Source organism: Centroberyx affinis, unplaced genomic scaffold (genome assembly GCF_046629955.1).
Source record: "Centroberyx affinis isolate AG114_WGS23_722 - 3 ecotype Tasmania unplaced genomic scaffold, CSIRO-AGI_Caff_v1 ptg000693l_1, whole genome shotgun sequence".
Lineage (NCBI taxonomy): Eukaryota > Metazoa > Chordata > Actinopteri > Beryciformes > Berycidae > Centroberyx > Centroberyx affinis.
This window is the reverse complement of record NW_027279313.1, coordinates 216511-232895: the sequence shown is the minus strand read 5'-3', so window position 1 is coordinate 232895 and position 16385 is coordinate 216511. Positions and strand designations below refer to the sequence as shown.

The window sequence follows — 16385 nt, the reverse complement described above, 5'->3', positions numbered from 1 at the left end:
ACATCTCCACCAATTCAGAAGTCACCTGAAAGCAGTTCCACACATACACTCATACGACTACCGGTACAATTACATTCTGTGACAGAAAGTTTGAATCTTGCAGGAAAAATCCATCCTAACACTGTTATTGGCAATGCACCTTGCATCGCGGGGTCCATTTTATTGTTTGGTGGTGTATTTTTCTTATTCCCGTGGATAAAATGTAGATGATGCAATGTCACTTTGAGATATTTCCAACACAGCTACAATGTGAGTTTTATAGCAGCAAATGTTTCATCTATCTAAAACATCAGCGGTAAATGTCAGGTTTTGATGTCAGCCGCTCAGAATCAAAGAGCAAAGGGTTGCTTTCTGAGACTCACCGTTTTGCACCGTCATTCAAAAAATCACACAGGGAGAAATCCATGATAGGAGATGCAGAGAGACCAGTAGCCTCAGTAGACCAGAACACAATGCAGTCACAAGACATGTTGCGTTTTGAGTCAGTGGCGCCTCTCTCGCTTTTTCTCAACCGGAAAAAACTCACGCTCTGCTATCACTATCCCTATTGCTCGCTCCACCACCACCATGTGTAACTCTCACAGCTGAATGCAACAAATTCACACCCATTTTCTGGAGGTTGTTGTTGAAAGTCATTCTTGGAAACTTAGGAAATCACTAACTGAAGTAAGTAAAGTAAAGTTTATTTATACGTATAGCAGCTTTCACAGAGAAAAGTCAGAATGTGCTTCACAAGAGTAAAATAGTTCAAATAAGACCAGAAAACAGTAAGACATAAAAACAATAAGACGTAAAAACACACAGAATTACAGACACAGAGGCTAAACAAAGGCCAGTCTGACCAGATGAGTCTTTAGCTCCTTTTTGAAAGCGTCAGCAGGGTCCGCAGGTCTCAGCAGTAGAAGTAGACGAGGCAAGTTGAGGGAAAGTAGGTAAATTACAGCACTTAATCACAACATCACAGATGATATATGACAATGTAAGAGTGTCCGAGAGCGGACTTTTCCTTTAAGCCTCTCTCTCCCCATGTCGAGTGCTTGTTGTTTGATGTACAGTTGATGTGGCCACAGCACTGCAGCAGCTGACAAAGGGTTTTGCAGGAACGCCTTGATAAATAACAGACTAAAGTTAGCATACACCATGGGGATCAATTAAATTCCCCTTCTTTAGACAGACGCTAACCTTTTAAACCTGAAACATTTTGATTTCTATACATAGCTGTCTCTGTTGCTCTCTCTCAGAGTCAGAATCTCTTTATAATTGTCTTGGTGACATTCTTGCAGAAACATAACAGTAATATAACACAAGACGTACTGATACACATGGTGCACACATTCAGTGCAACAGGACATTCAATAGAGTTGACTATAACTGTCACTCTGCATATACTAGTATTCTCTCATTATGTACGTTCATGCAGCCTGGTGTGCATTAGGTTGCAGCTGTAGGTGAAAGTCCAGTGGTGCAATGGAACAACATACCGTTAGATATTACGAGTTGTGCAAGGTTGTGCAGGCAAGACTAGGTAATAATAAATGAAATAGGATGGACTGGACAGAAACAACAGTGGGATTGCAGTCAGTTCTCTCCTTGCCTCTCCCTCTCTCAGTCTTTCTCTCCATGTTGTTTATTAGAAAGTGTGAGTGTAAAAAAAATCCCAGTCAATCTTACAATAACTTAAAGAGAAGCAACACTGGCGGAAAGACGCAAATAAAACAGAGCATGAAGGTTGAGTCTCACTATACTCTGAGGCCCGCACCCCCTCCCACTCCTCCCACCCCCCCTTTCTCTTTTCAAGGCTGGCTTGTTTTAAAGCCTTTTACAGAGCAATCTGAAAGGAAATGCCCTTGAAAACACACCGTACTGTATACGTAGGGACAGGCTGTTGGAAGAACATGGCGTGTGGACAGGGCCGTGTGCGGGAGGAGCGGATGTAACAGAGGCAAGCAGAGTAGTTTCCAAGTCGCGTTGGTCATGTAAAACCTTGTAACTCTGAGTTTCGGTGTTGTTTTTCTGTACTTGAGCTGAAATCTTATGTGGTCTCCTGTGTGCTGAGTCAGTTGTGTGGCCCGAGTTTCCACAGAACCTGTTCAAAATTCACAAAAAATAGATGCTGCCTAATTTCTGTGGAGGTGAGGACAGTGAATCACCTTTTAGTTTTTAGTTTAGTGCATTGGCCATTTGCATTAAAAATACATTGGAATTCATAGTCATGAGCCTCTCATTGACACAAAAAGCCTTTAAACACTCAAAAAAAACAAACATGATAAATAAACACTAAAAACAGAGACACTACGTGAAAAAAAATGTATCACAAATGATCTGTAAAGTACAGTGTTGATAAAGTGCAGTGGTTCTACTTATTTAAAAAAAACGTACAGCATCAGAATAAAAACTGTCTCTGAACCTGCTGGTGTGAATATTTGTTGTTGTTTTTGTTGATGTTTTTTTAGTGTTTAGAGGGCTTTTGTGTCCATGAGAGGCTTGTGACAAAGAATTCCAATGTATTTTTAATATAAATGGCCAATAAACTAAACTAAACTAAAAGCTAAAAGATGATTATTTCAGCAGCAGGACGTGTGAGTAGGGACACCATCCTTCAGTCACACTACCCGGTTTCAAGCCCCCATGTCAACAAGCATCCACCCTGCTGAAGTGTCCTGGAGCAAGACACTGATCCCTACCAGCTCCAGGCCGGCTGTTCTGTATCTGACTCTGACCTCTGACCTCCTTGCGGAGGCGGGCAAGCAAAAAGATTTCCCCCTACTGGGATCAATAAAATACAGCGTTATTTTTATTTGGAGACACAAGCAGCGTTTTGTTGGATTTTAAGGCTGCATGGGCTGCAGCGATGGAAGCTGTAGTATAGCGTGCAGAGCGGAGGATGAAGTCTCCAGCTGAGTGAACTTAAGCAGCAGAACTAACAGGCCGGCCGGCTCCGTCTCTCAGGACTCAATAAAACGACTAGAGGGAGGAGCAGGATAAAGGGATGGAGAGATAAAAGGATAGAGGTATAGATCAGGGTGTGTGGTGTCCTTGAAAGCTGCCCCGTGTTTTTCCCTCTTGTCGTTAAAGGGTGGCGGGGTTCACAGGTTTGATCCCCGGAACGGCCGATGTGTCCGTCAGCCGCGCGTCCCGTCGAAGTGTCCTTGAGCCTGACGTTGAACCCCCATCTGCTCGTTCTTTGAAAGCCGCTCTGCAAAAAAAAAGGCATCAGCTAAATGACTAAATGGCTCTTTAGCACTGTCCTCTATCTACTGCAACAACCCCCTCATTTCTCCTCCCATTCCCTCTCCCCCCCTCCTCCATCTCCCCATGTCTCTTCCCCTATCTCTCTCTTTCTCTCTCTCCGTTCCCTCCAGCGATTTCTTTTTTTACGCTGGTTTTGATGCCACAGACCATGGCATGGCCGCTGCCTCAAATGGGCCCTGCCAGCTCAATGCCTGCCTGGAGGAAGTATCTGTCCCTGTTGCTCAGTGTGGCCGGGCCCAGGGCGGCCGTGGCAGAGCGGATAGATGCCACTTACACAATCCCCCAGTGCAACTTACACCCCTCTAACAAAGTTGGTGGGGATATCACAGATAGAGAGAGAGAGGGAGAGAGAGAAATAGTGAGAGAGAGGAAGGGCTTTCTTTCCCACCATCCTCTCACCCTCTCTGAACACGCGGCAGTAGCCTTGGGCAAAGAATGTATCTGTCCCCAAGGGCTTCCATGGCAGACCGGCCCGCACCGCACACACTCATCCCTCCCATGCTTTCTCCTCTCTCTTTTCCTTTGCCCTCCCCTCCCCCTCCCCTCTCTCAACCTCGCAGCAGTGGCTTTCAGTATGATGTGCCCATGTGGCCTCAGCACCACAGTGACCGCGTGTGTCTCTGTGAAGCTGTTTCGAAAACGGCGTTCGTGTCAGGACATTTTGTGCGTGACACTCTGAGAGCGCCAGGCTTTTGATGAGGAGAATCATGCTACTTGGAAAGTCACTCTCAGCGTTTGTTTTAATCTGCTTTCTGCACCGGAGGGGTGGGGTTTGCCGTGCCAGGACAATTCCCATTCAGTCAGGAGCACTTTTCCTCTTATGATTAAACCATTTGTTGTAGCAAACGGTAATTCAGCTCTTCCATTAAAGTCTCGGCTGTACAATGCGCTCCCTGGACAAATCAAAGCCAGCATCCACAAGGCTTGGCAGGGAGAACAAACAACCCCCCCCCCTCCTGGGTGCACACAGAGCAAGCTAGCAGACACATTTTCCTTATGATATGCTACTTTCAATATGACAGTCACAAAGCATAAGCCAACATGACACAGCAAGAGTGCACCTCTTGATATTGGAGTGGAATCAATGTGGGGTGAGGACGGGTTTGGCGCAGGGAGGCTCCGGCGGCAGCGGCGGGACAGAAACAGCGGTGTGAATGTGCGGCGGGGATGAGAGCCAGGCAGGTCAACTGAAATCGCCCGCCTTATTGTCAGCGTTAGATTGTGGTTGGTGCGCATCATGGATCAGCTGATATCTTCTGTGGTGCGCATGACTGAGTGTCCCGCCTGATCTACTGCAAGCTCCATTAGTGCAAGGTAGGTCAGTCGCGGAAAAGTACGTACGAAGATGACTTTCAAATACTTTCCGGTCATTGTCTCAACTTTCTGCCGTTCAGCGTATTAATAAATCTGTTGTGCCATGCCCCACCCACCGGGCAAAGCAAACCATATGTATTTTGCAAATGCTGCTTGATGTCGATCTGGTGTCTTCTATTATTAAAATAAGTCTCTGAGCACCCTTTGCATGTATTAGGGAGAAGTAAGAGTAGAGATCTGAGGCCTTGTTGGACTCTCAAGTTTATATTGCTGTGTAACCTACCCAGTGATCCGAGATTACCATGTGACCTAGCCAGTGATGGCTGGATCTATACTTTAAGTTTTAAAACTGGATACGGACTCTCTCTCTCTCTCTCTCTCTCTCTCACTCACACACACACACACCCTCTCTCTTTCCCTGTCCCCCCATTTCCCTTTTCCACCTCTCTCTTTCTCTCTTCCTCTCTCTCTCACACACAACACACTCACTCTCTGTCTCTCTCTCTCTCGCTCTCTCTCCCTCTCTGTCTCTCACACTCACACACTCACTCGCTCTCTCTCTCCCTCTCTTGTTGTGTCATCCTCTGATCGCTTCATCCTCTCCTCATCTCATCCCCTCTGTGTAGAATCGGATCAGAGGGTACAACACGGAGGGAGGAGGGGGAGTGGGAGGAAGAGAGAGAGCACAGAGGGAGACGCATAGGAACAGGGAGAGGGGGGGATGAGAGACTTGTGAGGAGGAAACAAATGCAGGAAGTGGGGTAGGGGTACAGTAGGAAGGGAGAGAGGGGGGATGGGGGGATAAAGGAAGAGGGAGGGAGAGAGAAATGAAGCATTGAGCGGAAGGTTTGGTCAGACAGAACAGTCACAGTCAGCAGCTGCTGGTTCAGGAAATCCTCACGCCCAGGGGTGCAGGGGAGGATAAACCCACCTTTTTATTTGCAGAATAAAAGAGTGTAGGCTGGCATGAATCTGTATTATATGAAATTAAGTGTAAATCATAGTAAGTAGTATCAAATTGATGCAAGTTAAATGAGGATACATGTTTTAGGGAAAGGGGAAAAAAAGCACAAATTAATGCTTTTCTGAAAACATAATTGTTTTTTGTTTGTGTGGTTGTTTGCCTTGACGATCTTGACTAGAGGTTGTAGTTTACTCTTTATTTACCACTACATCGCTGTTAATTTCTCACCAGCTTTTCAGAAATAAGAATAGAAAAAAGAGCAGCCTTCTATTCAAATTTACATATAGTGTATGTTCATTTTTTAATCAATTTTGATGAGCCATGATGTCATGATGAAACTAGAATATGAAAGGAGCATGTAAGCTGTCAGTCCATGTAGTAATGTGAAAACAAGATTTTGTCCATTTTTTCACTCTTGCAACACAGGCACTTTTGTCCACACACACACACACACACACACACACACACACACACACACACACACACATCTTACTTTTCTATTACTTTCTCTCTGTATGTCTGTATATTTGCTATCCCCCCCTTCTCTCTCTCTCTCTCTCTCTCTCTCTCTCTCCCATCTCATTTCCGCAGGCAGTGGGAACTGAGGCAGGACATCGGACTTAGCTCCCAATTCTCCTCCACTCCGTTGCTCTAATGCAATTAACTCCACTGGTGGGAATAGGAGAGGAGAGCTGGAGAAATTCCTGATTAATCCAATCAAATAGGGCCATGGTCTGTGTGTGTGTGTGTGTGTGTGTGTGTGTGTGTGTGTGTGTGTGTGTGTGTGTGTGTGTGTGTGTGTGTGTGTGTGTGTGTGTGTGTGTGTGTGTGTGTGTGTGTGTGTGTGTGTGTGTGTCTGCAGGGCTGAAACCACTGTCCAGACAGCTATAATAATGTTCTCAAATGCACACACACACACTCACACACACACATACAGTACTGTAACACTCCGCCTCAGGCAGCAAATGAAACCTTTCATGGTAGATCATATTAGCTGGTAGATATTTTTCTAAGGAGAAGCGCTGGACAGTCCACCCTGCTTCACAAGGTTAGGAGCTTTTCAAATGGTCAAGGCGCCTTTGTGCCGGAGTAGACTACATCCTGGAGTCACAACTTTGTGTCACTTTGCTGCTGGTTCTCAGAATTTTTCTTTTTCTTTCTTTCTTTTTTGGTGACTTTTTCAGAATAATTTTTGCATAGAAATGTTCTTAAGAGTGGTAATCCATGAGATCCTGTTTTTATTTATTGTTTTTATTTTATTTTGGCGACATCTCTGCATCTTTTGCTAAGTGTTCATTGCTGTGGTGTTTCTGCGCTGCACTTCCCAGAGTTCACCTGTCAATCAAACAGTGTGGCCAGTGCTGTGACGTCTTTTTCCTTGGATTTTCTGTTGATGCAGTCTGAGTTTCTGTGGGTGGCGCTCTTTTCTTTGTCTGTTCAGCCATGGTGGCTGTCACTGCTCATGCTAACTACTCAGTTGTTCTTCTATTTATTCCATTATTTCAAACAAACCGGAAATGTAAAACACATCCCTTCCAGTCTGCCGGAGGATTTTTCGCAGGAAAGTCCTACCAGACTCCAGGTGTTTAGAACAGAAAATGTAAACACTCATGAACTGGGTTTAGGTTGAATCACTATTGTGTCATATCTGTGATACAGAGAAGGAAAATGGACATTCATTTATATGAAAATTTCACAGATCTTTACTTTATGAAATAACAAAATGCTATAAAAAGTCAGTAAGATAGATAGATAGATAGATAGATAGATAGATAGATAAACTGAAAGTTCCAGGCCAAAAGCCAGAGGCTGTTGCTTTGCAATCCTGACCGAGTCTCTGAAAAACACACTGCTCTACTCTCTCTCTATCTGTCTATCCAACGGCTCCCATCTGTATTCACTCCGGCTATCTGAAAAACTCATAAAATGCTTAAAGGTCCCCGACAGTGGGGAATTTTACAGCCGCCACCCTCCTGCTGTTTTTCAGTTAGGGCGGCTGTCGAATGTGTCGGCTCAGGATTATATACATCACACAGGGGACGGCCAAGTGTTGCAGCTTTCCACCAGGGCCAGTGCAATCGCTCTACAGTATCCTCAGTATCCTGTCCCTTACATACTATTCATACTATACTGTCACACTATGTCACTTGTGTGTGTGTGTGTGTGTGTGTGTGTGTGTGTGTGTGTGTGTGTCACTGCTGAAGTATTCCGTTGGTCAAGGAAATAACTTTGTGCTCTCTCCAAGAATGAAGAGAAGCAAGCTGAATAGTTACTTTACTGCATAACTCTCATTTCAGCAAACACACACACACACACACACACACACACTCACTTACCCTAAGTGTGTTAGTCAAGCCCTAAGTCAAAGACTAAGAGGGTGTTTCTTTCAGAGACATTTTATCGTACTGCCTCTTGTTTCTCTCAGAGGTTTCTCCCTCTGAAACTGAACAAACTGTATTAGAAACAACAACACTTCCCTTATCAAACAGTGCATCAACATATTTGTATGAACAGCATGTGTAGAATAATACCTGTTTTGAAAAAGAGTCTTGGACCAGCATTTAATCATCAAGCAAAGTTTCATATTGACAGATGAGGAAATGGGGAGCCCACCCTCAGGGAGAATTTCACAAGTGTTTCAAAGAGGCTTTTGAAAGCAGGCAGAGATACAGCAGCATTGCAAAAGCTGGGACACAATATAATAAGTTACACAATCAAATAAACTGATCATTTTATGTTGGAGCAGCCAGAAGACCGGCCGCAGTTTCTCCCCGGTGCGGCTCGTATTTTTTTTAATTGCTATTATACTTGAGAACACTGTGGCTGCTTTGTAGATGTTACAAGCTAGTTTAACATCACCTCAAGCATTCACATTTGCGACATTACTGCACTAAACACTGGGCACACAAAAGCTGAAACTGCCACTAATCGTTCCTCCACACAAAGAGCTTATTTGCCAATTCGGCGTATCCCTTTAACACCTTCATCTGCAAGTGTAAGAGGTTTGCATCAGCGGACTGGGCCACTCTGATAGTCGTTTGTGCTTTATGGCTGTCCTGCAGTCAGCCCAGGCTAATCCACGAGCCTCTTGTTGCTGGAACTGTTGAATTCTGTGTAAGCGAAATTTATCCAGGTACTTCAGTAAAAAATCCAGCCAAGAAGCATTAGTTGTGTTAAGGGTGTAACGAATATCCAGTTTGAACTGCAAGATACAGCTTCAACAATTCAAACGTATGAGACAGGGTGAAAGTTACCGGGGACTTTTTCAGAAATTGTTTTGGCCGTCTTTTGACTGGGAAATCTGATTCGACAGTCACAATTGTGAATACTGACTGACTGAGTGTTTCTTTCTTTTGCATCTTTCCCTTTCCCTCAAACTGCTATAACTAGACCCCCTCCTTTTGTGGCTGCAGTTCATGCTGCGTTCACAAGATGTGGGAATATTCACTGGAACAACTTGACAACTCAAAGCAACAGCTTGGAGCGTTTATGCAGTCAAACTAGTTTGAAGCTGTCAAACGCCACGATTTAAGTTGTCTGTAGACTATGGTTACTCATGATAATATTCCTCTTCTCAGCTTCTTCAAACTTCAAACACATGCACTTAGTGAGTGATACATTTGATTTTACATTTTACTGTAAACCAAGCATTGCAGTGTCAACTACAAACAAAAAAAGTAAGTAGTGTCCGATTGCATTTTATTCTATCACTGCAATATGTTACAGTTTGTTAAATTTACAGAAACAATGTCACCTCCACAGTGCTTCAATTTGGATGCTTAGCTCTTATCCTTTTATTTTTTTGTGGTGTAGCTTGGAAAATGTAACAGAGAAATATCAAACAAACATACAGTATGTGACAGTAAATTGAGCAGATGGTAAGAAATGTCAGTTATTTTATACAGCTACCTTGCTATAATGCTAATGACATTATTATGCTAACATTGAAATTCCAGTTTTATAGCTGAGTAATGTTGATTACCAGGCCATTTTTTGAACCATGAGTCCCAACCAGAGTCAAAAAAAGGACACCAAGTAAACTAAATTGTTCTTCATGGCACTTAATCGAATCAAATCATACCAGATCAAATCAAAAATGAATAAACTAATTGTGGACCTGCTCAAAGCTATCTTCCGTGTATTGAATCGCAAAGTACATGTCGAGATTCATCCCGAATTGGTTTAAGAGAGAGATTCACATCCCTAGCTGATATCACAGCAGTCAACTCTTACTCTCTCTGTAGGGCAACGGGCACAAAGGAGATTATTTTAAAGATGCAGAACTGTGCATAATGTATTACTAAGCTCTCTGAAAAAATGAGGAAGAGACTGTCTCACTCACTCTCACGCTCTCTCACATGATTGGCACCATAATAAAGGTCTAAATTATGTAAATGCATGCATGCTTACTTAAACAGACACGTGCACACACATACAGACACTGACAAAGGCAATCATCTACTGTATGTGTGTGTGCCAAGTCAGCAAAGTCACCGAGACTTTAAAAAGAGAGAGAGAGAGAGAGAGAGAGAGAGAGGCAAAGATCTGTTATTCAGTTTTCCAATGAATTTATTTATGGAAGGGTTGTTTTGATGGAGTTTGAGTTTTGCCTCTTATGAGATGATGTGTGTTTGATGCCACAGGGCTGCATTCTGGGATATTTACATTCTGCCTGTCTGTAAAGGAGAGGAGAAGAGAGGAGAAAGTGTCAGGAGAAGTTAGTAGGAGAGGGAAGGGGAGATGAGAGGAGAGGAGAGGAAAAGAGTTGAGGACAGGACATGAGAAAAGGAGCGGAGGGGAGACGAGGGAAGGAGAGGAGATGAAGGGAGGTGAAGAGAAGGAAGACGTAAAGGGAAGGGTGAGGGGAAGCGGATAGGCGAAAAGAAGAGAAGAGAGGATGGAAGGAGAGGAAAAGAGGGTATAGGAGACGACTGAGAGGAAAGGAAGGGATATGAAATGAAAGAGGGAGAGAGGGGGAGGGAAGAGTGGAAAGGACGGGTGGAGGAGAGGAGAGAACTGTCAATCAGTTAATAAATCAGTTTGCTGATAATATCAGCTTGATAATATTGGCCTTTTATTAAATATCAGATATCGATCGATAATGTGATCCACTGCCAATAAAATGCAGATTCCTCCTTGACCACAGCTACATGAAAACAGTCTGTAAAACCTGCAATGAAATTTGTATTTCTTTACACATTGCATATTTGTTAATTCAGTGTTTTAATTTAATTCAATTTAATTTAACGGTTCAATAATGTTTTTGTATTAATTCTTCATTTAATGTATCCCCGAGTTTTGCTGCCATTGAATAGATGCAGTGGGTCACTCAAAAGAATTTCATGGGTTTTACTTTTAGTGTCACATGAGGGTTTAAATGCTGTTTCAGAGGTTTTTCCACCCCGACAAGAACAAAATTCTGGGTGGAAACTTGTGATTTTTTGGTATGAAAATGGAAAAGAATGAAAGAAATGTAATATCTGCACAAAACATTGGCTACCAGCAGATTCAATACAAAAATCCATATGGGTTGAACCCAAGAGAAGAGAGGAGAGAACATAGCGGGAGAGGAGAGGAGAGGAGAGGAGAGGAGGAGAGAGAGGCAGAATAAAAGAGCAGAAAGAGAAGGAAACGAAGGATGAAGAAAGGTGCAGATGGGAAAACAGTAAAGGAGAGGGGAGTTGGAAAGGGGCGAGGAAAGTAGAGAAGGAGAACAGAGAGGACAGGAGGGGGAGAAGGAGAGAATTAAAGAGATGAGAAGAGGCAATGGAAGGATAGAGCAGGAGGAGCAGGTAGGAGAAAAGAGGAGTTGTAGAGGAGTAATGTCAGGCATGGATGCATTTTAAGACAGAGAGACTGCAAGAATCAGAGCGTTGCAACAGAAATAAAAAATCGTTCATTCCCTCTTAAGGACACAATGCTACACACTCAACAACACACACACACACACACACACACAATCCTTTATATTGCAGGTGTGAATATTAATGCCTGCTGCCGACCCCTGGGTTTAGGCTGGGCTTTGTGTGGAACAGATCTGTTGTTTGTGTTGCCTCGTACTCCATTTGTTGTTGCATAAGATATAAATCTCTGCAGATTTCCCCTGCTATGGCATCTTAGGGGTAATACGATGTTACCACTCTGTCCGAACGCTCTGATCTCATGCTTGTTTAAACTAAAACACAATCTAAATCCTCGTCTTCTTTTTCCCCCAAAGCTCACAGCTGCCAAAGTTTTCACATTTTCAGTTTCACTTGGTGCAATAAGTCTCTTACCACAGCCTGTCCTTTAGTTTTAGGTGAGCACCTCAGGAAGAGCCGGGCTTTTTGTGTGTGTGTGTTTGTCATCTGTTTGCGTAATGCTTTTTGCAGTGCACAGTCCTTAGGGGAATTATTGTGTGCGCTCTTCAGGCCACGCAGAGCCCCAAGTCGCATAAGGGAATACAGGGAATACAGTGTGCCCTCGTACACCAGGCAGTACGGTATACAGCACACAGGCATCAACCAATTTGAGGCTGGTGCATGATGCATTCACACACCAGGAAGCAGCTTGGTGATTTTCTAACTGTAGTGGCTACATCCATGTATTAATTAAATATTTTGTACTGTGATTCTCTTAGTTATAACGCTGTGCTGCCACAGCACTTTGGTGTCAACAGGTGTAAAGTCAGCATAGTTTCTCTCACTTCAATCATGCATACTCTCCTTTCTCTTACTCTCTTTTTCTCTGGTTTTTGGCTCTTTTTTCTACCTTTTTGTTTCTGTCTCTGTGTTTCTGTCTCTCTCTCTCTTCCTCTCTCTCTAACAGATGTTGTATGTGTATGTGTTGCAGGATCACTCTGAATGGTATGAAGGTGTCCAGGCCAGACGTTCGGATCGGCCGCTACAGAATGATTAAACATGAGAGAGACAAACACAACGAGCCCAACCCGCAGAGGTACTGTATCATAGTCCACGCTTGTTTTCTTGCTTTTCATTGGATCGATGATGCAGCTTTTGTTGCATAGCTGCACTACTCAGACATTTCTTTCCAACTTCTTCATCTACATTTGTGAAAATGATAGCCGCACAGCGCTGCAAAGGGCACGCTATCAATATCATGTCCTTGTAATTAGTGTTAGCTACAGAGCAATACACTGGTTGGACACATGAGCAACACCTTTGTGCAATATAAGGCCAGCAGTGATGAGTAATAGCAGTTTTTCATGATGCTTCTGTTCTTTGCACAGGGTATTCTGTCCCATCAGGGAGACCCTGCTGAAGGGGTTTTTAACCTTTATTTAACCAATGAAGGTGGAATGAGCACTCACGCTCTTTTTCAGCAATTCCCTGCTTCACTCACACTGTGTACAGTCACACCTGGGAGCTGTCACAGTCTTCTGCTTCTGTCGTCCACTGAGCATCTCCACAGGAGCAGTTGGGAGTTAAAGGAAAAAATCCACCTATTATTTTTCTCATTTTCTGCAGATAACTGGCCTAGTGTAAACAGCGTGATGTCACATTGAGATATTTCCACCAACCGTATAGCCTCAATAGTCCAGAATGCAAACATGTTGCATTTTGAGTAAGGGGCTGCGATCATAGACACGCCCCAGTGTTCACAAACTACAGTAGTTGGCTAGCTTGCTATATGCCGATACGCCCCCCTTTGACTGCAAGCAAGATGTTCACACCCGTTCTCTGGGGGTTGATTAAAATCATCCTGGAAAGAGGAAATCACTAACTGAACTAGAAGTAGACGAGGCAGGTTGAGATGGCTACAGCAAAAAAGTCAATTACAACAATTCATCACAAAATGGAATGCTTTAAACATCAGAAATTGATGATATCTGACAGGGTAAAAGTATCCGAGGGTGGGTCTTTCCTTTAAGTGCCTTGCTCTAATGCTGAGCTCAGATTGCAGGAGTTTTTATCAATTTATCCCTGATTTAGCCCTTGAGGCTAGATAGCGTACCACAGATATAAAAACAGATATTAAAACTGACAGTTAAATTCTCACCTCCAGTTCTCACTGAAGAACGGACAACCCATGTTGCCCATATCTCAGCCTCCATGTCTGTAAACATCTGCCTCGTGCCTCCCCATGATCACGTTGCGTACAGCAGCTCCCTCGGGCAAGATAATCTTAATAATACCTTGTAGTGCGTGATGCACCGTTATTTTCTAAACTTGCTTGCGATTAGAGAGAGGAAAGTTTATGTGTGTGATGCAACCCAATTTCAAAATTGGTTGGGATTTTAAAACTGTAATCTGAGCCCAGCATGAGGCAGCTCAACAGTAGCTGTTGAGGGACGGGAGAACATTCACAGGCGATTCCCATGGCCTTTAGGATACTGACACATTGATACATTTCAGTGTTTCATACCTGAAAAGCAAATGATAACAGTGAGTGCTCCATGGGTCAGCGGATTGAGGCACATGCCATGTACCGTACTGTAAACAGTTCCCAAATAATTCATATATCAATATATGAAAGATGGCGAAAGATGTTGAAAAATTAACGCTAAAAGATTAATGCTACCAGCTGATGAAATACATGGGTGAAGATGTTAAATAAACAACATGCATGCCTTGAAAACCCATGCTGAAAACTTCACAGTATTTATTAAAATTGGTTTCTGCTGAAATATGTGAGTTTAATGCCCGATCTACTGAATGCTTACTCTCAGTCTGCTGTAATGTCAAAGCAATGTTCCTGATTTTCAGCTGCAGTACGATGCACTGTTGAGATACAGACTTAATACAGGAGAGAAGTTAGAATTAGCACTTTTCATGGTTGTGGGCTGCAGATGGTAAAATGTCACAAGACCGAGAAAACAAAATCCCCTAAAGACCATGGTGTGGCCTTTCTGATTATTGAAAGATATGAAATGCCCATTATGAGACATATTTAATAAACCAAAAATTGCTTTTCAAAGATGCAGCCCGGCAGCTTAAATGTTGCTCTTTTGGCTACACCCATTTAAATTGCTTTTCAGACAAATGTGTAAAAATGCTTCCTGTACAAATGTGTTATTTTATGGCTTGATGAATGAGACCCAGTATGCAGAGATGAGCCCTTCTAGACACATTAATCACCAGGAGTATAGCACCTCACATTAAGCTGCTTAAACATGGATTATCACTGTTTATTCTCCTCTAAGAGCCCCCGTTTTCATGCCTGGATAGGCCAGACAACGATGCCTCTCAACACAAAAATCGATAGCTGCTGTAGCTAGAGGAGAATAAAGATATAGTGAACTGTGTTCCCTCTTCCAATATTCTTTTAGTTTGATTTTAGATGACATTATATTGCAGCATTTTGACAGAACTGCGCTACTGCAGTGTTCAAAGTCTGGGTGTGGCCCCTCAGTTGGGTTATAAAAAGATTTAGAAGACCATGTGTAGACTTTTTATTATAATAAAAAGGTTTTTTATTAGAATTTTGTATAAAGGTGTAGACTGTGTGTTGCCTTAGCCTTCCCAAGTCTCTGATACATAATGTAGGTTTAAAAATGTACTCCAGCAATAAAAAGGTACATTTTGTTGGAAAATTCTACAAAAATACCCACAGAACTGTAAAGAGGTGTGAGAGAAGTACCTACAAGAATGTCAATCCCCAGAGAATGATTTTGAAAACCTTTTGCTTTATGTTATTTCTTCTTGTGCTGTTAAGCTTTTCACTTGCACAGGTTTAGGTCAGATTGTTGCTGAATCATTAAATGAGAAAAGGAATCACAGCAATTGTACACCGTCACTACTTACTCTTATACAATCCGCCCATATAATTTCTCAAAAGCAGGCGCGATCAGTCTTAGCGGCTACGCATGTTTGTTGAATCTCCCTTCCACTTTACAATCATCCTCAGCGTCTCTGAACACTTGAAGAAGCACGTTCAGTCAGCGGCGTACTTCCAACCGAGCTCACAAGTACACACTTAATGTACATAATAAATGGCTGAGGCGGCTCTCAAAATGCAGGCAGCTGTGCTCTTATGGCTTGAAGAGCTTGATAAGAACATTTCCATTGCTGATGTGAGAGACTGTAAATGTTAAATGAATGAGTTGTTGTTTTCACAGAGACTAATTAATTGAAACATGTTTGTGGAAGACTGAGGAGTGCAGACCAAGGAGCGTGGCAGTGGAATGGTGTTTCCCCCCTACATGTAGTTTCTATTCTGGTTTTTTTTGTTTTTTTTAAGTCACATTTCTGCAGGCACTTCTCGCTCTGCTTCACTGCGAAACAACTTGTTGTTGTTGCATTTTTTAGCAATGCTAATAGAAACTGAAGGAAACAACTAGCGACTTATTTATCTCAAAATATTGCTGGAACAACATATATGTTGACTTGCTGGGTAGCTAGAAGAGAGAACATTTCTACACCTTTTATCCACTACAATTTGATTTAATGTGGGTCCTTATTTGGTAAAAATAACATGGAGTGTGCCCATACAGACAGACAAAATCCATCACCTCATAGGTAGGCCTACTTTGAGGAAGGCAAAATGGCCAAAACTGGCACCTGTGACATCAACTGAAAATAATTGACAGAGACACTTTTTTACCTGCAACAAGTACCTGCTGAAAGTGAAATGTCAGACATCCATCTAGGAGAGGTTCATCTTTAAAATTAAGAATCTATATTGGAAAATGCTAGCAATATCTTAAATGTGAAGACTGTCTAAAATAACCAGGCCTGCATAATATGTCATCCATCATTGTTTCGCGTGTGTGTGTGTGTGTGTGTGTGTGTGTGTGTCTGTCTGTGTGTGTGTGAGAGATTCAACGATCTCTCAGTAATTGCCTGCTGAAATGACACCAATAGAGATGGGAGCAGGCTGGGTCAGACTAGTCTAGTTGCCTTCATCAAAATCAATA

General features: G+C 42.8%; 1 protein-coding gene across 1 annotated transcript in view; it reads left to right on the top strand.

Annotated features, from left to right (window-relative positions):
• The window catches only part of b4galt2 (UDP-Gal:betaGlcNAc beta 1,4- galactosyltransferase, polypeptide 2), a 122303-nt gene that overhangs the window by 101213 nt on the left and 4705 nt on the right, over positions 1-16385 (top strand). Inside the window, exon 6 of the mRNA XM_071519394.1 lies at positions 12362-12466. Coding sequence (XP_071375495.1) covers positions 12362-12466 — 105 coding nt within the window. The remainder of the gene's footprint in view (positions 1-12361; positions 12467-16385) is intronic.